Source organism: Schistocerca gregaria, chromosome 6 (genome assembly GCF_023897955.1).
Source record: "Schistocerca gregaria isolate iqSchGreg1 chromosome 6, iqSchGreg1.2, whole genome shotgun sequence".
In the NCBI taxonomy this organism is placed as follows: domain Eukaryota; kingdom Metazoa; phylum Arthropoda; class Insecta; order Orthoptera; family Acrididae; genus Schistocerca; species Schistocerca gregaria.
The window spans coordinates 521172396-521195307 of NC_064925.1; the positions used below are offsets into that span (position 1 = coordinate 521172396).

At 44.7% G+C, this 22912-nt stretch overlaps 1 protein-coding gene across 1 annotated transcript in view; it reads left to right on the top strand.

The window, feature by feature from the left end:
- The window catches only part of LOC126278002 (medium-chain acyl-CoA ligase ACSF2, mitochondrial-like), a 272719-nt gene that overhangs the window by 92580 nt on the left and 157227 nt on the right, over positions 1-22912 (top strand). Inside the window, exon 3 of the mRNA XM_049977692.1 lies at positions 13447-13629. Within this exon, the coding sequence (XP_049833649.1) occupies positions 13447-13629 (183 nt within the window). The remainder of the gene's footprint in view (positions 1-13446; positions 13630-22912) is intronic.

Genomic DNA, 22912 nt, shown 5'->3' on the forward strand with positions numbered 1-22912 from the left:
CCTAATTTATTTCCTCAAGCATAAGTGGGCAAGCTAAACGTCCGAACTGAAACTGTCGTAGGACGGAAACGATATGTTTCCTATTCAAGTTAATATGTAATCATTCCCCTGTACAAGTGCTAAAAGTTGGTAACGGGTATTTCCGAATACCCTGTATATACAGGGTGGTCCACTGATCGTGACCGGGCCAAATATATCACTAGATAAGCATCAAACGAAAAAACTACAAAGAAAAAACTCGTCTAGCTTGAAGGGGGAAACCAGATGGCGCTATGGTTGGCCCGCTAGATGGCGCTGCCATAGGTCAAACGTATATCAGCTGCGTTATTTAAATAGGAACCCCCATTTTTATTACATATTCGTGAAGTACGTAAAGAAATAAGAATGTTTCAGTTGGACCAATTTTTTCGCTTTGTGATAAATGGCGCTGTAATAGTCACAAACGAATAAGTACGTGGTATCACGTAACATTCCGCCAGTGCGGATAGTATTTGCTTCGTGATACATTACCCGTGTTAAAATGGACCGTCTACCAATTGCGTAAAAGGTCGACATCGTGTTGATGTATGGCTATTGTGATGAAAATGCCAACAGGCGTGTTCTATGTATGCTGCTCGGTATCCTGGAGGACATCATCCTAGTGTCCGGACCGTTCGCCGGATAGTTACGTTATATAAGGAAACAGGAAGTGTTCAGCCACATGTGAAACGTCAACCACGACCTGCAACAAATGATGATGCCCAAGTAGGTGTTTTAGCTGCTGTCGCGGCTAATCCGCACATCAATAGCAGACAAATTGCGCGAGAATCGGGAATCTAAAAAATGTCGGTGTTGAGAATGCTACATCAACATCGATTGCACACGTACCATATTTCTATGTTCCAGGAATTGCATGGCGACGAATTTGAACGTCGTGTACAGTTCTGCCACTGGGCACAAGGGAAATTACTGGACGATGACAGATCTTTTACACGAGTTATATTTAGCGACGAAGCGTCATTCACCAACAGCGGTAACGTAAACCGGCATTATATGCACTATTGGGCAACGGAAAATCCACGATGGCTGTGACAAGTGGAACATCAGCAACCCTGGCGGGTTCATGCATGGTGCGGCATTATGCAGGAAGGATAACTGGCCCCCATTTTAGCGATGGCAATCTAAATGCTGCAATGTATGCTGATTTCCCATGTAATGTTCTATCGATGTTACTACAATATGTTTCACTGCATGACAGAATGGTGATGTTCTTCCAACATGATGCATGTCCGGCACATAGCTCGCGTGCGGTTGGAGCGGTATTGAATAGCATATTACGTGACAGATGGATTGGTCGTCAAAGCACCATACGATGGCCCGCACGATCACCGGATCTTACGACCCCGGATTTCCTTCTGTGGGGAAAGTTGAAGGACATTTGCTATCGTGATCCACCGAGAACGCCTGACAACATGCTTCAGCGCATTGTCAATGCATGTGCGAACATTACGGAAGGCGAACTACTCGCTGTTGAGAGGAATGTCGTTACACGTATTGCCAAATGCATTGAGGTTGACGGACATCATTTTGAGCATTTATTGCATTAATGTGGTATTTACAGGTAATCACGCTGTAACAGCATGCGTTATCAGAAATGATAAGTTCACGAAGGTACATATACAACATTGGAACAACCGAAATAAAATGTCCAAACGTACCTACATTCCGTACTTTAATTTAAAAAAACCTACCTGTTACCAACTGTTCGTCTAAGATTGTGAGCCATATTTTTGTGACTATTACAGCGCCATCTACCACAAAGCGAAAAATTTGGTCCAACTAAAACATTCATATTTGTTTAAGTACTACACGAATATGTAATAAAAAATGGGGGTTCCTATTTAAAAAAAAAACGCAGTTGATATCCGTTTGACCTATGGCAGCGCCATCTAGCGGGCCAACCATAGCGGTATCTGGTTTCCCCCTTTAAGCTAGATATGTTTTGTTCTTTGTAGTTTTTTCGTTTGACGCATATTTCGTGAGATATTTGGCCCGGTCACGATCAATGGACCACCCTGTATAAATTGCTTTATTCACCTTATTAACACTCCTGTGCCTACAAATTCTGAACGAAAAAACAAAAAACAAAAAAAACCACAAAAATAACCTGCAGAAAGAAAGCAACTGGGCATCGAAACAGCTCCTCCGCTCCGTTGCCAAATGCCTTCGTCGCTACACCAGCGGCGCTTTCAGCGTTATCACATCAGTCCGCTTTCCGCTAATGCGACGTAAAGATTGCCTCAGATTGCACCACAGAAGGAAAGCGTTTCGTACTCAGTTTTTTTTTTTGCGGTTTGAAAGTACACCAGGAGCGGCAATTTATATAGGACCTGCAGCACAATACGTGGCCTGAACAGTCCAAAAGTGGTCGAAGGAGTGTGAAGGATGATCGTGGGCCGGACAGTCCAGCTCCAGACACAGCTGATTCCAATATTGCGCAAGTCTGTGTCTTGGTGCTGAATACCGGAATGACTGTTGATGTGACAAACCATACGCAGATTAGCCATGGTTCTGCATATGCAATCACCCATAACAGTCTCGATTTCACGAAGTCTGTGCGAGATGGGTTCGAAAGCAAATCGATAAAGAACTATAAGGACGGGTAACCGTGTGAAGATCTGTCAACAACTACTGGACCTTCGTGGTAATGAAGGTAAACCGTTTCTGAAACAAATCATCACTGGAATTGCAACATGGATTTATCACTTCAGAAGAGAGAGCAGCTCCGATCAATAGGTGAAGGAAGCGCTGCTTACGGAGTTTGTTGCACAACCAAAAACCGTTTTTGCAGAGGGTATCGGAAAGCTTGTGCGACGGTGGCCCAAGGGCACTGAAAAACAGGAAGGCGATGGTGGGCCAAGTGCATTGAAAAACAGAGTGACTGACATTTTCGCTGTGCATGCAGTAAAGCTGCAGCAACACGCGTGACCATTAAATTTATTTCTCGTTTCTTAGTAACTCTATTTTGAACACATTTTGCAGAGACAGTTCATGTATATCACTGAATCTACATGCAAAAATATGTCATTGTACGACACGTATTTCTGAAGATATGAGGTAGTAAACATTGAGATGCGTGGAAAAATGCCGCATCGTGAATGAATTACTTCCTTACTACTAACTCTACTCGCAACACATTTTGCAGACAGTGTCCGCGTACACAACTGGTATAATATGTTGAATATACTCTACGACATAAAAAAAGACTCACAGCGAATGAATTATCCGAATGGGACGTACATGTACAGCAGACAACTGGTTACAATTTCAGAAAAATTGGATGATTTATTAAGGGGACCACACCCTGCCTATCTAACCCATGTTAATTTAGGCAAGTATTTGACCAATTTCTGAAACAACTACTTGATGCAGGACCTTAATATTTTACTGTATGCTGCATGATGCTAATATAGTCAAATGTACTAAAATCTACTTTATCCATTTTACAGTTTTTAAGAAATACTTTTTTAAATTAGTAACAAAAACTATTAAGTTTTTCCACAGAAAATATTTTTGTGAACTTCCTAATGAAGTAACATTAATGAATGTAGTACCAGAGGTGGCTTTTTATGTTATGCAAAATCTCTGAAAATTTCATTCATTTATCTATGATAGTTTCTGATATAATGGGACATTTGTACTGAATATTTTAGTTTGCGGGAAATTGACTTTAAAGGGAAAATCTTTTGAAATTTGTTACTTACAGTTAATTAAAACTGTCCTGCTGCATACGATGGCCTCTAGCAGATCTTCCAGCTTCTTTTTCACCTTTCTGGATGTTTGTGTTGGTTTCTTGACCATATTAGATGCAGACCTGTCTGCATCGACTATCCTCATTTTATAGCAATGTTGCAGCCCAGTGATAATCTTTTCACCAGGATTAATTCCCAGCTTTTTCAGTACACAACACTTTCCAATATTACCACAACTGAATGTAATAACAGCATCATGAACTCCTAGTTTCACTGTATGCATGCCTACAAATACAGTTTTAGGAATGCAGTTCCAAATTATGCTGTTAAAATATTCATTTGGGTTCTGTGTCTGCCCATGCAGAAATTAACTTAGAAGGTCAGGATGAGTCAAGCCTCTGAAAATAGGTTTAATTGCTGTAATAACAGCAGCAGGAAGAGAATGCTGGTGAGAATAAGATCCCCCAGTTGCCTGAGCCCTGTTGTGTTTGCACCACGAATTTTCTCCTGATGGACACAATCCATGACATGGCTTATCATCAGTAGAGGACTTATGGAAGAATATGGCCCAAACATCCCTCTTCATTGCCTCCAGAGTTTCTTTATTTCTTCTAATTGCCTGCCCATAGTATACCTGCAAATTTTCTATTTCGGTTTTAGTTAACCGACCCTGTCCGTCCAACAATTTTCCATCTTCCAATTTTTTGTCCTTTCATTTCAGCAGTTAGTTTTTTCAGCCATGTTCCCAAACGTTTTTGAAGAGGGCCTACACATTCTATTTAGTGATAATGGCATCTCCACGTGGCCTAGAGTTCACCACATTGTTGTAAGCCTTACTGCCAGCATCGCCCAAAATATTTGTGTACCGTACGCCTCTTGTTTCTACGGAGCGATGAAATATTTGTTGTACTCCATGAACTTCCATACCACCACTTGTTCCTCTAAAATTAGCCACACAGTTGTGTTCTTCATGTTCATTGGCTTTACAATATTTGCAACATTTAGACATTATCTTCACATCTAACACTTTACCGGTGTCTTCACTCGTGGCCGTCACAACTCCATTCAGAGAAGTATGTCCTCTTTTCTGCCAGCTTCCATCAAGTGCAACTGCAATATCCGAACATCCATCATTTTCTTCCACTGCTTCCCTAGCAGCCACTTTCATGCTTTCCTCACTGACCTCACATACAGCTTTCTCTAATATTGCAGTCAGTTTTTCAAATTTATTTGGTGGTTGATGTAAGTTCATCACTGAACAAAATGTTCTGCCTGCAGCCATGCCCTTGCCAATGGATCGTGAGGCACAAACTAATATAGTACTGATTTCATAATTGCCACTTGCATCTAGTTTTGAATAACTCATGAATGTAATCACAGCTGAGCATTTAATGCAAATTAAATCCAAAGCTATTGGTAGGCCTTTTCTCCTACTGGCACTTTCTCAAATTTACACACTCTGTGACTCACCACACTGTCTACATTGTATAAATTTAGAAATTACATCTGATAATATTCTAAAATTTATAATAATGTTACTGCATCCCTTACAGTATATTCTTTGTAGCTCTCTTGAAGTGGTCTTTGATGATGCACTTGTTAAAGAATTACAATTAGTAACATCGTTGTTAGGTGACATAATCTCTTGTACAGAAATATTTCTAAACTTGTTTCCTCTAAATTGTCGTTTCTTGAAAATGCCTTTACTTTTCGTCATCTTCAATAATCACAACAAAACACACGTAAACAAGCACTGCAAACGTAAGTATAACAACTACTCGCAATCACACTTGAACAAAACTAACCGCGTGTGTGAAATCGCCGGCCGTAGTGGTCGGGCGGTTCTAGGCGCTTCAGTCCGGAACCGCGAGACCGCTACGGTCGCAGGTTCGAATCCTGCTTCGGGCATGGATGTGTGTGATGTCCTTAGGTTAGTTAGGTTTAAGTAGTTCTAAGTTCTAGGGGACTGAAGACCTCAGATGTTAAGTCCCACACTGCTCAGAGCCATTTGAACCATTTGTTTGAAAGCGTGTTGTTTACAAACAGCAGAATCAAAAGAATACCGACCGTTGCATTCAAAGGATAGCCCACACAGTCGGGAGTAAAAAAAATCCCTAAAGTGCAATGTAGGGAATATAAAGATCTAAAATATATGCAGAAAAGTGGGTGACAGAAAAGTGAGCGTGGCACTTAAACACACGTGGTAGGAAAATGCTCTTTACATGCTCGAAAAAATTTTTTTTCAGCAGAATCCTTTTCAGAATACTTAAATAAAACCTTACTCTATCGAAATATAATGAATACCGAAAATCGATTTTTTTCGACCTGAACCACGGTGTGGTCCCCTTAAAGAGATAGAGCATAAGCAAAGTGAACAAGTTAGTCCACCTCTGGCACTTATGCAAGCAGTTATTCGGCTTGGCATTGCTTGACAGAGTTGTTTGATTTCCTCCTGAGGGATATCGTGCCAAATTCTGTCCAAGTGACGTGTTGTATCGTCAAAATACGGAGCTGATTGCAGGGCCTTGCCCTTAATGTTCCAAATGTTTTCAGTTGGGGAGAGATCTGGCGATTTTGCTAACAAAAATAACGTTTGGAAAGCACGAAGAGAAGCAGTAGAAACTCCCGCCGCTGAAACGTAAGCCCACGATTGCTTGCCATGAAGGGTAACGAAACGGGACATAGTTTGTCATCGACGTACCCGCTGTGCTGTAACGATGGGTGGATGACAACCAAAGGTGTCGTTCTATGAAAAGAAATGACACCCCAGACCAACACTTCTGCTTGTCGGCCGTGTGGCGCACGAAAGTCAGGTTGGTAGCCCACCACTGTGCATGGCGTCTCCAGACACGTCTTCGGTCCGGAATCTCATTGACTGGGGCGGCATTGTCTTCAGTGATGAGTTCCGCTTCTAACCGAGCTCCAATGACCAGCAGAGCCTCGTCTGGTGACGCCCCTGAAGCAGTGGAATACCAACCTGACTGTCGCTAGCCATCCGGCCCGAGTGACGGTCTGGTGTGCCATTTAAGTTCATAGCAGGACCCTTTGGTTGTCATCCGAGGCTTCCTTACAGCACGGCCGTACGTCGACGATATTCTACGCCACGTTTTCTTACCTTTCATGGCGAGCTATCCTGGCCTTACATTTCAGCAAGATAACACCGCCTGCACACGGCGAGAATTTCTACTGAGTGTCTTCGTGCTTGTGAAACCCTGCCTCGGCCAACAGGGTCACCGATCTCTCCACAACTGAGAACGTTTGGAGCGTTGTGGAAAGAGCCCTTCAACAAGCTCTGATATTTGACGATCTAACGGGTCCGTTGGACAGAGTTTGCTACGGTATCCCTCATGAGGACATCCAATGAATGCCAAACCGAACAACTTTTTTGCATTAGGGCCAGAGGTGGACCAATGCTTGCTCAATTTGTGAAGCTCTTTCTCTGGAATAAAGCATCCAGTTTACTGAAATCGTTATCATTTCTGCGTAAATCGGTAATTTTTACTTCGGGACTGTCTAATCACAACTAAATGGAACACAATTTTGGTGTCATACGCGTTTCGCCTTCATTTTTTTCAAGACGTCTGTAGTAGCCTGGAATATGTACATATTTTTGTCTATACTATTTAGTTTATATTTAGGACGACGTACATGTAGGTTATAAACAGTACTGCTCCTTTTTTTCTTTTCTGTGATGCAGTAATAATTTAATGTTCTGCTTACAGATTTCGTGTATGTAAATCTACATGTTGTGTTTTTGTTCCTTTGTTATCGCTACTCTGTTTCTTATAACTGCCATTTGAAATTTTGTTTTACAGCACTAGGAATTGAACACTCGTTTTGACGTTTTGTTCTGATTGGTATTGCCAGCTGTCGATATTATTGCCAACTATCGAATGTGATTGTGAGCTACTGAATGTGTTTTCGTGATATTTGTCATCTCTATGAGTGTGCATAAGTGTGTGTGTGTGTGTGTGTGTGTGTGTGTGTGTGTGTGTGTGTGTGTGTGTGAGTGTGTGTGTGTGTCTGTGTGTCTGTGTGTTTCTGTGCGTGCGTGTGTGTGCGTGCTGAATGGTATTTGTTTTTGTGTGATTAGGTGAAAAATTTTTTATGTACAGGTTGCTCTAAAAGCCCCGTTGTAAACTTCGAGGACTTGCAGAGGGGCCTGAGTACATAATATTTTGATTTGGAACCCGTTTCAGGGAACGTACCGTTTCTGTTCTACAGCCGTTTGAAAAAATGTTTGCTAGGAAGGTATGCAACAGGATAGACATGGTAGAGCGTACTTACGTCGGATCGGCTGATGTCATTTGACTTCTACACTACCTCTCTCACATGGTTCTAGCCTCAGCCAAATGGTTCAAATGGCTCTGAGCACTATGGGACTTAACATCTGAGGTCATCAGTCCCCTAGAACTTAAAACTACTTAAACCTAACTAACCTAAGGACATCACACACATCCACGCCCGAGGCAGGATTCGAACCTGCGAGCGCAACAGTCGCGCGGTTCCGGACTGAAGCGCCTAGAACCGCTCGACCACCGTGGCCGGCGAGCGTCACCCACGTCTCTGCGAGTATTAGAGCAACATAGTTGAGTATACGTTTCCAGAATACACCGATATGATACTTCTGTATAGCGAAGCTCGTGGTAGTGGAAGAGTTGCTGCTCGCCTTTAGCAAGGTCGTTATCCACAACCCACAAAGTCGACTCCATGGCATAGTCTTTCCACCTCAACTGCGCAACGGCTACGAGAAAAGGGTACCTTCGACTTTAGCAGGCGTGACTATGGAGCTCCAAGGAGACGTTGCACACCAGAACTGGAGAGGCCATCCATCAATGAGTACACGAAAAATTGCACGTGCGATTGATGTTGCTCCGAGCACCGCCTGGCACGTTCTGCATGACAAACAACTACATCCATACCATCTCCATAGGATCATGTCACTAACGAAAGTGAATTTTGTACCACACGTTGAGATCTGAAAGGAAGTTTCTGAGACTGTACATCAATGAGACCCTAGTATTTCCACGGCGCATTCTGTTCACAGATGAATGTAAATTTACTAGGGATTGTGTACTCAATTCTCGAAACAGCCATGTCTGTGTAGACGAAAATCCACAAGCCACGCATGTGCAGGAATTCCAAGACAGATTTGGTATCAACGTGTGGGCAGGTACTCTGGCTCGACATGTAACTGGATCGATCATACTTCCACCCAAGCTTACAGGTCCCATCTACTTCACTTTTCTACAACAAGTATTGGGGATGTTGTTGGACGAACGTCAATAGAGACACGTGGCTTCAGCATGACGGCACATCCGCTCACTCTTCACGTCATGTTTGGGAGCATCTGGACCAAAGATTGAGACACCTATGGAGAGGCCAGAGATGGTCCAATCGCATGGCCTCCACGATCACTGGATTTGACTATATTGGACTTTTTCCTCCCGGGTCAAATGAAGAGTTTGGTTTATGAGACTCCTGTAGAGAGAGAAAAAGATGTGGCACGAATTGTGGTGAGTGCAGGACAAATTGCAGGGACGTCACAAGGTGTGTGATACAGCGTGTGTACCACATCATCATTCACAGGTACAGTGAGTATGCAGAACTTGGTGGTCACCCTGCCGAGCCTTACTTGTAGTGGATCAGAATGCCAACCATCCTTTGAAAAGAACAAAAACGGTTTAACTATAAAGAACAGTGTTTGTGAAAACTGGTTAAAATTACTTTTTGTTTCTTTGGTTGTTAATGGGTGGAACTGTAAAACAAGTGATGTGTTATATTAGGTCTTCTGTGTTTATCACTGTTATGTTGTTTTCTATTTGATAATTTTCTGTGATTATCTTTTTGAGATTTTTGGCCATATGGTACTTTGGGGAGTTCCTGGGGCTTTCCTTCTTTGGTGTACCATGGTGGTGTACTTTTGATTGGCTGCGGAATGTTGATGATTGTGGGTTCTTCAGTGTAAGGTAATGTATCTGTGAGAGCATGTTGAATGTTCTTTAGTGTTCGTTTCATATTCGCCTGAAATCGTGTGCCTGTGTCCGATCTTATTCGTTATATAGTGATGGTGTTTAATTATTCCTTAGCGGTTGTGATGTATTGTCCCTGGTCCGCGAGTACTGTTACATTTCCGTTGTCCGCCCTTATTATTATGATGTTATTGGTTATTAACTTTTGTTTCAATATTTTCATCGTGGCTGCTTCTGTGTGTTTGATCTTATTATGTGTCTTCTGTGTTTGTTTTATTATACTCCTTACTCCATTTTTCACTAATTCTGTTGTTAGTTCTGCGTTTCTTTGACAAATAGTTTTTTCTTCTTCACATGTGAGGATGTGTTCAGTTTCTATTAAGAGACTCTGTCTGTGTAATGGTTGGTCAACATGCCACTGGTGCACTGTCACAACCCTTTCTCAATGAGCATTTTTTTCTCTTTCGCGTAGTTCTGTCTCTGTCAGGTTTACTAAACGTGAATGAAATATATGTTGATGTTCCTGCGGTTTCTCACGCCTAATGTAAACGAATGTTTGTGTCTTTTCTGTTTCCTCTGAGTCTTTCGCGACGGCATACATTAATAAAACGTTCTCGGTGTTCAAGCCGCGTCAATTCCAATAACATCCTCGAGCTTTCGATTACCATCCCCGCCAACGTCGTCAGGAATTCACTGATTGCAAAGGCCGTACGGGTTGTCACTTGCATAGGCATGACGATATCATCAGCAGCCAATCAGATAGACCCAATGTGGTGGACGCGCCTAAGTCGACCCGGGCAGCTCGTGGCAGCACCCGTGACGTCAGGTGGCGCCAGGGGCAGGCGCCACGTGTGAAACTGCCGCTCCCGCGTCGCGTGTCTGTCTTTGCTTTCTTTTGATGTCCAGCGCTCGCCCCGTGCCCTGCTGAGTGTGTACCCCTGGTCTCTGTCGAAATTGTTGTTGTTTAAGCGAATCTCGGTCGCTTCCTCTATAACGGAGTCCCAACAGAGAGATGTATGAGTCTGCAGCTCGTAGTCGTGGGGTAGCGTTCTCGCTTCCCGCGCACGGGTTCCCGGGTTCGATTCCCGGCCGGGTCAGGGATTTTCTCTGCCTTGTGATGACTGGGTGTTGTGTGATGTCATTAGGTTAGTTAGGTTTAAGTATTTCTAAGTTGACTGATGACCATAGATGTTAAGTCCCATAGTGCTCAGAGCCATTTTTTTGAACCTGCTTTTTCGAATAGAGCGTCTTCATTTCATTTAGTAACCAATAGCGTTCTGCGCGTGATTTAGACTTGTGTGCCACTGTAGAACTGTTTTCAAACTTTACATAAATGTAAATTGGGATCAAGTCATTCTTTTTGCAAGTTTTGTTTAATTTTATGTGCTGTATCGTCTTATGGGGCCTGAGATATATTCTTTTGAACTTGTTGTACATGTTGACGGAGGAAGTGTGACACAGCTGTAGTAACATTTGCAACATACCATAACATTATACAAAACTGATGATGAAAGGACTAAAAAAGTTACAAATTGCAATAATTAGTTTCTTTGTACCTATACATCACATCTACGGCTTTCCATCCCACTCGGAGAATTTCTTCGTGGTGAGGTTTCTTTTCCTTAGAGTATATATATTGAGCATATGAGACTTTTGCATATGCGGGCAAAGATGCAGGTAAAAAGGTCCTCGTGTACCCCTGAATCGCAGTGGCCGGGCGGTTCTAGGCGCTTCAGTCCGGAACCGCGCTGCTGCTATGGTCGTAGGTTCGAATCCAGACTCGGGAATGGATGTGTGTGATGTCCTTAGGTTAGTTAGGTTTAAGTAGTTCTACGTCCAGGGGATTGAAGACCTCAGATGTTAAGTCCCATGGTGCTTAGAGCCATTTGAACCATTTTGAAACCCCTGAATCGATTTCAAAGAAACTTGATACACATATTACTTAGCTTGCGGAAAGAAGTACCGTGGGGTTAAGAACCAGAAAAGTCGTATTGGGGTTTGGGTGATAGCGCAGAGAAGGGAGTTGGAAGAGATGGACAGAGAGAGGAAGGAGGAGATGACACAGACATGGAAGAGAAGGAGATGGATAGAGAGAGGAGGAGGGGGAAATAGAAAGGTAACTGGAAGAAAAGGAGATGAGCAGACACAGGGGGAGCTGGAGATGGATTGAGAGAGGGGGGCAGAAGGAGATGGGCAAGCGGGTGGGGAGGAGTAAGTGGGCAGAGAAAGGGAAGAGGAAAGACACAGAGAGAGAGGAAGGAGATGGGTAGGGACAAGGAAAGAGGAGAAGAGAGACAGAGAAGGAAGGAGGGGATGGACTAATATAATTGGAATAAATACACTACTGGCCATTAAAATTGCTACACCACGAAGATGACGTGCTACAGACGCGAAATTTAAGCGACAGGAAGAAGATGCTGTGATATGCAAATGATTAGCTTTTCAGAGCATTCAGGTTGGCGCCGGTGGTGACACCTACGACGTGCTGACATGAGGAAAGCATCCAACCGATTTCTCATACGCAAACAGCAGTTGCCGGCGTTGACTGGTGAAACGTTGGTCGAGATGGAATGACTGTTAGCAGAATATGGAATCGGTGGGTTCAGGAGGGTAATACGCCGTGCTGGCTCGCAATGGCCTCGTATCGCTAGCAGTCCAGATGACAGGCGTCTTATCCGCATGACTGTAGCGGATCGTGCAGCCACGTCTCGATCCCTGAGATGGGGACGTTTTGCAAGACAACAACCATCTGCACGAACAGTTCGACGACGTTTGCAGCAGCATGGATTATCAGCTCGGAGACCGTGGCTGCGGTTACCCTTCACGCTGCATCACAGACGGGAGCGTCTGCGATGGTGTACTCAACGACGAACCTGGGTGCACGAATGGCAAAACGTAATTTTCTCGGATGAATCCAGGTTCTGTTTACAGCATCATGATGGCCGCATCCGTGTTTGGCGACGTCGCGTTGAACGCACATCGGAAGCGTGTATTCGTCATGGCTATACTGGCGTATCATCCGGCGTGATGGTATGGGGTGCCATTGGTTACACGTCTCGGTCACCTCTTGTTCGCATTGACGGCACTTTGAACAGTGGACGTTACATTTCTGATGTGTTACGTCCCGTGGCTCTACCCTTTATTCGATCCCTGCGAAACCCTACATTTCAGCAGGATAATGCACGACCGCTTTTTCAGGTCCTGTACGGGCCTTTCTGGATACAGCAAATGTTCGACTGCTGCCCTGGCCAGCACATTCTCCAGATCTCTCACCAATTGAAAACGTCTGGACAATGGTGGCCGAGCAACTGGCTCGTCACGATACGCCAGTCACTACTCTTGATGAACTGTGGTATCGTGTTGAAGCTGCATGGGCAGCTGTACCTGTACACGCCATCCAAGCTCTGTTTGACTCAATGGCCAGGCGTATCAACGCCGTTATTACGGCCAGAGGTGGTTGTTCTGGGTACTGATTTCTCAGGATCCTGTGCACCAAAATTGCGTGAAAATGTAATCATTTGTCAGTTCTAGTATAATATATTTGTCAAATGAATACCCGTTTGTCATTTGCATTTCTTCTTGGTGTAGCAATTCTAATGGCCAGTAGTGTATGTACTGGGTAACAGGTACGTAAGCTTTCCTTTGAGCTTTATTTCCCAGCAGTTGACTGAAATTGCGGAGGACTCGCGTAGCATTCCTCCTGTGGCCCTCCCGTTGTTCCGCACGCTGCGCCCGCGTTGCAGGTGGACCGGCTGGCGGCTGGCCTGCTGGACGCTGGACTGCGTCGCGGGGACCGGCTGGCGCTGTGGGGCGGCAACTCTGCCGAGTGGTACCTGTCCGCGCTGGCTGCCGGCCGCGCCGGCATGGTGCTCGTGTGCGCCAACCCCGCCTACGAGGTCGCCGAGTTCCGCTACTGCCTCAACAAGGTGCGTGCCCTCGCCGCCCGCTCCCTGTCCACCGCTCACATTCACCCGACACGTACGTACAAACAACCACGCAACACAATAATTTGTTGGGGTGCAACATAGCCACTTGTCATTACATCTACATGTACAGTCGCGCCCAAAAGTATCCGAACGACCTGAATTACATTTCGCCTGATTCGCATGCAACCCACATAACGGAGCTGTCTAGCAGGTTGTCTAATCGCTCCTCGGTACACTCGTTTGACTATTGAAAATGGTTCCAACTAGTCACCACTAGAAAACACTACTCTGTATCGCAATAACTCTAGATGTAAAGTAATACTACGATACTACAAATATCAGGGAACACCTTATCACAGGTAAGACTGTCCTTAAGGCTTGTAAGCTCACATTTATTACAATAAATGACATACCTGAAATGTTATCACTCTCATTATTACGTCAGATAGGCAATGCAAGTAGTAAGTTCGTCGTATTCATGATTTCCTCTTCAAAGTAACATACAGTATTTATTACTTAACACAAAACGACATTAAAAATTTAAGTTATTCACGATCAGCTAGTTGAGAATATGTATGAACATCAAATGACACGACGAACCGTCTCGTTCTGCATTTGGATTCAAACCCAGGTCATGCAGACTAAGCAAAGATTTCGTGACTGACGGAAACTAACAGTCATTTCTGACTAGGCATAAAGAGAGCGATATACCTCGATTTTAGACAGTATCAGTTAGCAAATATCAACTTTAAATTACATAACGTAAACATTTTTAACGGACGCGAATTCCTACCCAGCGTCTATTGCCCCTGTTAATGAACTACGAGAGATGTTAAATATTGCTTCTTCACAAGTAACTTACTTGAAATTCCGTGAGGTAAACCTTTGTGTTACACAGGGATTCGAACCCAGAACCTAACCGGATTAACCGGATTCTTACCGAAGCACAATTAACTGTGACATATCGGATTTTCTCGGCAGTAGCTACATGTTTTAACTGAAATAACGAGACGTAACATTATTTTTTTTCCTTCCCAGGACTCCAACCTGGCACCTACCGCTGTTATATTCCACAGAAAACGAACGTTAACTTTGGGTTTGTTACACCAGCAGCGACACGTGAGCATGTTTGAACTAGAAACAAGATGACAAAGAGTTCAGTGCTGACTGGGAATCGAACCCCACACATATCGTTGTTGACTGCACACACAGAGACGTGAACTACTTAATTTTTCTCCACCAGCAGCTCGGAATAACATCCTTGATCTTACAGTGATCTCGCAAGTAGTTCTGTGCCTCACTGGGCGTCAAAAACGTCAAATATCGTTAGTGTTGACAACGAATGAAAATAGATTAAAAATCAAAATTATTATCCACCAGCAGATAGGTGTTTTCATGCTAAGCTTGATAATACATAATGAAAACCTTAAAGCCGGGCCAGAATTCGAACCCATTCACACGCAAAATGTGGAGATGTTGAGGAATCTACAGTTTTGAACACACATCAAATTTTAGTCGAGCTGTATTGTCACGAAGGAATCCAATTCCGTGTTATTTATTTATTTATTTTATTTATTTATGCATTTATTTTACCTGGCAAGATTAGGGCCTTCAGGCCCTCTCTTACACCTAACCAGGCATACTCGGATTGAACGAGTTACAGCTTCTACTTAACATTAAGGACATATAGCCTATTATGCAGTATTGATGTTAAAGAAAAAAATAGATATCATAACAGTAGTACAATGATAATTATAACAATAAAAATAATTATAACAATCAATAATAATAGTAATAATAATAATAATAATAGTAATAATAATAATAATAATAGTAATAGTAATAATAATAATAATAATAATGACTATGTATATGAAAGTAAACATACTTTTCTTTTCTGAATGTCAGTCACATTGTTAGTTGGGAATTTTCTCGTTATGTTCTTGCAGCTTGTGAGTTATTCTCATCGAGCAGAGACAAAAGGCGATAGAATGGGGTGAAAGAGATATATAAGAGGTAGATAGGTTAGAGCAAGAGAAATAGAACGGTAAAATTCGAAGCTGTGATGGAGAGGAGAAAGAAAGAGATGGGAGGGGCACAAGAATGGTGGCTATACCGTCCCTAATATGTATGTTTTGAGTTCTCTCTTGAATGTTGAGTAGTTCTGGATAAGACGCAGATCACAGGGGAGCGCGTTCCATAGTCGTATGGCTGAGATGGAGAATGACACGGAGAAAGATTTTGTATTATGTAAAGGTACAGCCAAGATGATAGACGTATCCGATCTGGTGTTGCGATTGTGGAATGATGATAGGTGTTTAATGTGAGAAGATAAGTATTGGGGGCACCAGTGGCTAAGAAATCGATGAAGTAAGCACATCGTGTGGAGATCGCGTGCCGTATGTGGGCGTATCCAACCTAGCTGGGAGTATGAAGGACTGATATGATCATACAACCGAATATTGCACACGTATCTAACGCAAGCATTCATCACTAGCTCGAGGCATCTAGAATTTTCACTTTTTGTGCCGTGTTGAACTACATCGCAGTAGTAAAGATTAGGCAAGACTAGTGTTTGGACTAATTTTTGTTTAACATGGGTTGGAAATATTTTTCTAAATTTTTGAATTGCATGTAGGGAGGAGAGCGATTTCCGGCAAGCTGTGACTGTTTGTTCTTCCCAGTTTAGGTGTTCATCCAAGATTATTCCAAGGTCTTTTACTGTTTTTTGGTATGGTAGTTGGGTACCATTGAGGAGTATTTTAGGGACTGTTTCGCGAAAGTACCGGCTGATTAACTTTGGATGAGATATAAGTATGACCTGGGATTTCTTGGGGTTTAGTTTCAGACCTAGGTTCTGTGCCCATTGAGAAACAGAGCAAAGATCTGCGTTCATACTCGCTACTGCGCCAGCAATGTTCTTGGGGCTTGCACTTATGTACAGTTGGATGTCGTCGGCATAAAGATGGTAGTTGCAGGAGTGAATCACTGAAGAAATATCATTAATGTACAGTGAGAAGAGTAGTGGACCAAGGACGGAGCCTTGGGGAACTCCAGAGCGCACGCTTTTCCATGATGACTTTTCCGACCCACAGATGACTTGTTGACTTCTGTTTTTGAGGTAGCTGTCGAACCATTGTATTGCGCTGTTTGAGAAATTCAGCTGTTTCATTTTAATTAGTAATATATCGAAGTCAACTGTGTCAAAAGCCTTGCTAAAGTCAAGCAGTGTTAGGATAGTAGCTTCACGTCTGTCCATAGCATGTTTAATGTCATCAGTTACTTTGATTAATGCGGTTGCTGTACTATGGTGCTTTCGAAAGCCTGACTGATATTCGTCATGGATGTTATGAGTTTTGAGGTAATCCGTCAGTTGTTCATGGACGATGTGCTCTAGGGCTTTAGAAATTGCAGGTAGTATGCTGATCGGCCTGTAGTCACCTGGCGACTTAGGGTTGTCAGTTTTGGGTATAGGCTTAATTAAACTTTGCTTCCACTCAGTAGGATATGTACTACTGACAAGAGACAGGTTGAAGATGTCTGTGATAACTGGAATAATAGTGTCTACGACGTTCTTAATCATGCCAATGCTCACTCCATCATTTCCTACTGCCTCGGAAGAGATTCTCATAATTGCCTTGTGTACTGTGCCGGTAGTGACATGTTTTAGGAAAAACTTGTCTCTCGAGAGATTGATATCTTGGGGCTGGTAATTTGTCGCTGCGTGGCAGTTTGCAGCTGTTGAGAAGAAATCGTTTAATTCTTCTGCAGACGCTTGATAAACAGCGTCAGATCTTCGCTTCCCTATACCGAAACTGCGCAGCTTTTTCCACAGTGCAGCAGGTTTTGATATGCCGCATACGACAGAGCGGGCATGTCTGATTTTGGCATTCCTCACGCTTTGCTTGGTTCTGTTTCGGAGTTTCCTATAAGCTTCGTACGCCTCGGGAGTTGGGTTACGCTTGAAGGCCCTATGTGCAGCATCACGTTTATTCATTAACTGACGTAATGCAGTGGTGAGCCACGGAGCGGGAGCTCTCTTTACCTTAACAGTGCGTCGAGGAGCATGTTTATCATACAGTGCAATAATTTTGCGACATAATTGCCGAATTTTTTCGTCTAAAGTCGGTTCATCGCTTATATCATGCCAAGGGATGTCTGAGAAATCCTTTTGAAGAGCGTCATGGTTAACATTTTTTAAGTTTCTGTAGGTTACCAGGTGAGATTTTTCTTTGGTAGTATGCATTGAGTAATTTAAAAATATCACGTCATGAGCAGAGAGTCCCGGAGCGGATGTCTGATTGGCGCGGATTATTTTATCTGGTCGCTTTGTTGCTATTATATCTATGATTGTGTGGCTGTGTGGCGTGTGATGAGTTGGGTCCAGCGGTGTTAAACTCATATCATTGGAGTGGAACAGTCGCCTTAGTTTTTCGGCAGAGGGAGATTTTAACTGTAAGTCGATGTTTGTGTCGCCCATAATGATTATGTGTTCATACTGTGTCACGAGTGAGGACAGGGCAGACTGAAAGGAGGACATGGCACCGACGTTTGGAGGTTTATAGATTACTCCAATTAGCAGTTTCTGATTTGATGTACACTCCTGGAAATGGAAAAAAGAACACATTGACACCGGTGTGTCAGACCCGCCATACTTGCTCCGGACACTGCGAGAGGGCTGTACAAGCAATGATCACACGCACGGCACAGTGGACACACCAGGAACTGCGGTGTTGGCCGTCGAATGGCGCTAGCTGCGCAGCATTTGTGCACCGCCACTGTCAGTGTCAGCCAGTTTGCTGTGGCATATGGAGCTCCATCGCAGTCTTTAACACTGGTAGCATGCCGCGACAGCGTGGACGTGAACCGTATGTGCAGTTGACGGACTTTGAGCGAGGGCGTATAGTGGGCATGCGAGAGGCCTGGTGGACGTACCGCCGAATTGCTCAACACGTGGGGCGTGAGGTCTCCACAGTACATCGATGTTGTCGCCAGTGGTCGGTGGAAGGTGCACGTGCCCGTCGACCTTGGACCGGACCGCAGCGACGCACGGATGCACGCCAAGACCGTAGGATCCTACGCAGTGCCGTAGGGGACCGCACCGCCACTTCTCAGCAAATTAGGGACACTGTTGCTCCTGGGATATCGGCGAGGACCATTCTCAACCGTCTCCATGAAGCTGTGCTACGGTCCCACACACCGTTAGGCTGTCTTCCGCTCACGCCCCAACATCGTGCAGCCCGCCTCCAGTGGTGTCGCGACAGGCGTGAATGGAGGGACGAATGGAGACGTGTCGTCTTCAGCGATGAGAGTCGCTTCTGCCTTGGTGCCAATAATGGTCGTATGCGTGTTTGGCGCCGTGCAGGGGAGCGCCACAATCAGGACTGCATACGACCGAGGCACACAGGGCCAACACCCGGCATCATGGTGTGGGGAGCGATCTCCTACACTGGCCGTACACCTCTGGTGATCGTCGAGGGGACACTGAATAGTGCACGGTACATCCAAACCGTCACCGAACCCATCGTTCTACCATTCCTAGACCGGCAAGGGAACTTGCTGTTCCAACAGGACAATGCACGTCCGCATGTATCCCGTGCCACCCAACGTGCTCTAGAAGGTGTAAGTCAACTACCCTGGCCAGCAAGATCTCCAGATCTGTCCCCCATTGAGTTTGTTTGGGACTGGATGAAGCGTCGTCTCACGCGGTCTGCACGTCCAGCACGAACGCTGGTCCAACTGAGGCGCCAGGTGGAAATGGCATGGCAAGCCGTTCCACAGGACTACATCCAGCATCTCTACGATCGTCTCCATGGGAGAATAGCAGCCTGCATTGCTGCGAAAAGTGGATATACACTGTACTAGTGCCGACATTGTGCATGCTCTGTTGCCAGTGTCTATGTGGCTGTGGTTCTGTCAGTGTGATCATGTGATGTATCTGACCCCAGGAATGTGTCAATAAAGTTTCCCCTTCCTGGGACAATGAATTCACGGTGTTCTTATTTCAATTTCCAGGAGTGTATTTATTTCGAAAAACAAGAACTCTGCTTCTCCTTCGCTCTTTGCATCCGATGTGCATAGCACAGTAGGTGTCAGATCAGAGCGAACATAGGCACCCACACCACCCCCGCGTCGTGTTTCACGATCTGCCCTTAGGAGAGAGTAACCAGCGATTCGGATAGCGTCGGAAGAGATGTTTGGTTTCAACCAAGTTTCAGAGACGAGGATAATGTGGAACAGCGATTGGCAGAACAGGTCACAGAACTCGTCGAAGTGAGCCGTTAGCGACTGCGCGTTCGCGTGGGCCACAAGGAGCCCGCCGCCGGAACCGGTCCGTCCCATTGTGGCCGCCTGTAGGACCGAACGCGCTCCGTTTACCTGCTGGCCGGAAGAGGGACAAAAGCTGGATTTCGCGGGGCAAGACATATTTACAGGTGTGTCCAAGGTCGTGACTGACTCAAGCGTCTGTGGACTAAAGGTGAAAAACACGCTGGAAGTATCGAAGAAGGGAGTGAAAAGAAAGATGGAAAGTGGCAGTAGTAGTTACGAAAAAGATAGTAGTAGTAGTGGTAGTGGCGAAGATGAAAATAACAGATATAGAAAGGCGGTTGTAAGGGGATTCCTGTTAATGGAGAATGTTAATTCCCATTTGACTGACAATATGAATATACATGAGCACTTATAATAGACAAATAAAGAAACAATATTTTTGTGAAACAAATGACTGATTTTAAATAGAGTACTTATGATACTTATAGAAATAACGGAGCAGTATTTAAGCCAAAAAAATGAAAAGAAAGAATAAAAAATTAACTTATATTAGACAGATTACAATATGAGACTTTGTGTCTCGCGAGATTTCGCTCAGTCTTTCAGTTCGAACATGTTTGTCACCGTTTTCCTCCCTCCTTCCGTCTTGATTACGATCCTGCCATCCTGGGTCCATACATTTTGAAGGCCAAACTGTGTGATCGCAGCGTTCAAAACTTTTAGTCTTTCGCGCGTCAGATCTTCCCTCAGGGTAACCCCACTCTTGGCGAGTTTTCATTTCTGAGCAAACACTTGAGCTCTTTTCCGGTAAGACACAAATTTAATTATTATGGGCCTGGGTTTCATGGCACCTGGTATCCTGCGCCCAACACGGTGGCTTCTGTCAATATCGCCCACGTCGATCTGCACGCCAAGTTTCCCACGCACGAGGCTAATGGCCAGGTCGTCGGTGTTTTCGCGATCGTTTTCAGCTACCCCGAACAAGCGCAGGCTGTTCCTTCGCTGATACTGCTCAATTTCATCGGTGGCAGCAGACAGTTTAGCCTCTAGGTCGGCGGCTTTTTTCTCTTGTGCGGCCAGGGACTTTCTAAGACACTGGATTTCGGTGCTGTTGCGCCCGACAGACTCTTGTAGTTTGTCCATGACCGCGGCCGTCACGGAGTCCGTGATGGATTGGACGATTACGTCTAGCGTGTCTTTGCTGCGCAGCGCCGCACTCACCTGGGACCGGACGAGCTCCCCGATGTCGGGAAGCGGGGCCTCACCTGCCGCCGGAGACCGGGCGCCCGCGCTGCCTGCGCCCCTGTAGCCTCGCCTGCTGCCGCTTACTCGTGCTCTTCCCATTTTTCACTCACTTATCACTTATCACTTGTGGTAATCAATGGAGAACAATACACCACGGCAAGTAACACTTGTTTAGTCAGATGCACACGTTGTGGACTGCCGCACTTCTCTGTAACACCTTCAATGAGCGGAAAAACTCGCGAGCCGAAGAAACGCGCGTCACTCAGTGGCCGCCATGTTAAAGCGCTACCTCAGACATTAATCGAGTCCATGCCATTCCATGTTGCGGCACTTCTAGGCCTATACCACTGACATCGATCTGTTGTAGAATTTTAGAACATGTTTTTTTCTCGCGTATCATATCACTTCTGGAAACCCGGAATCTGCTCTGTAGGAACAACATGGATTTCGGGAACAGCGATCGTGTGAGCCCAACTCGCTTTATTTGTTCATGAGACCCAGAAAATATTAGATACAGGCTCCCAGGTAGATGCCATTTTCCTTGACTTCCAGAAGGCGTTCGATACAGTTCTGCACTGTCGCCTGATAAACAGCCGGCCGCACTGGCCGAGCGGTTCTAGGCGCTACAGTCTGAAACCGCGCGACCGCTACGGTCGCAGGTTCGAACCTGCCTCGGGCATGGAAGTGTGAGATGTCCTTAGGTTAGTTAGTTATGTTTAAGTAGTTCTAAGTTCTAGGGGACTGATGACCTCAGATGTCAAGTCCCATAGTGCTCAAGCCATTTGAACCGGTTGAACCTGATGAACAAAATAAGAGCCTACGGAATATCAGACCAGCTGTGTGGCTGGATTGTAGAGTTTCTTAGCAAACAGGACACAGCATGTTGTTCTCAATGGAGAGACGTCTACAGACGTTAAAGTAACGTTAAATTGCCCAGGGGAGTGTTATGGGACCATTGCTTTTCACAATATATATAAATGACCTAATAGAAGTTCCATGCGGCGCCGGCCGGAGTGGTCGAGCGGTTCTAGGCGCTACAGTCTGGAATCGCGCAACCGCAGCGGTCGCAGGTTCGAATCCTGCCTCGGGAATGGTTGTGTGTGATGTCCTTAGGTTAGTTAGGTTTAAGTAGTTCTAAGTTCTAGGGGGCTGATGACCTAAGAATTTAAGTCCTATAGTGCTCAGAGCCATTTTTCCATGCGGCTTTTCGCGGATGATGCTGTAGCATACAGAGAAGTTGCAGCATTAGACAATTGCAGTGAAATGCAGAAAGATCTGTAGCGGATAGGCACTTGGTGCAGGGAGTGGCAACTGATCCTTAACATAGACAAATCTAATGTATTCCGAATACATAGAAACAAGGATCATTTATTGTATGGTTCAAATGGCTCTGAGCACTATGGGACTCAACTGCTGTGGTCATTAGTCCCCTAGAACTTAGAACTACTTAAACCTAACTAACCTAAGGACATCACACACATCCACGCCCGAGGCAGGATTCGAACCTGCGACCGTAGCAGTCGCACGGTTCCGTACTGCGCGCCTAGAACCGCGAGACCACCGCGGCCGGCATTTATTGTATGATTATATGATAGCGGAACAAACACTGGTAACAGTTACTTCTGTAAAATATCTGGGAGTATGCGTACGGAACGATTTGAAGTGGAATGATCATTTAAAATTAGTTGTTGGTAAGGCGGGTGCCAGTTTGAGATGCATTGGGAGAGTTCTTAGAAAATGTGGTCCATCTAGAAAGGAGGTGGCTTAC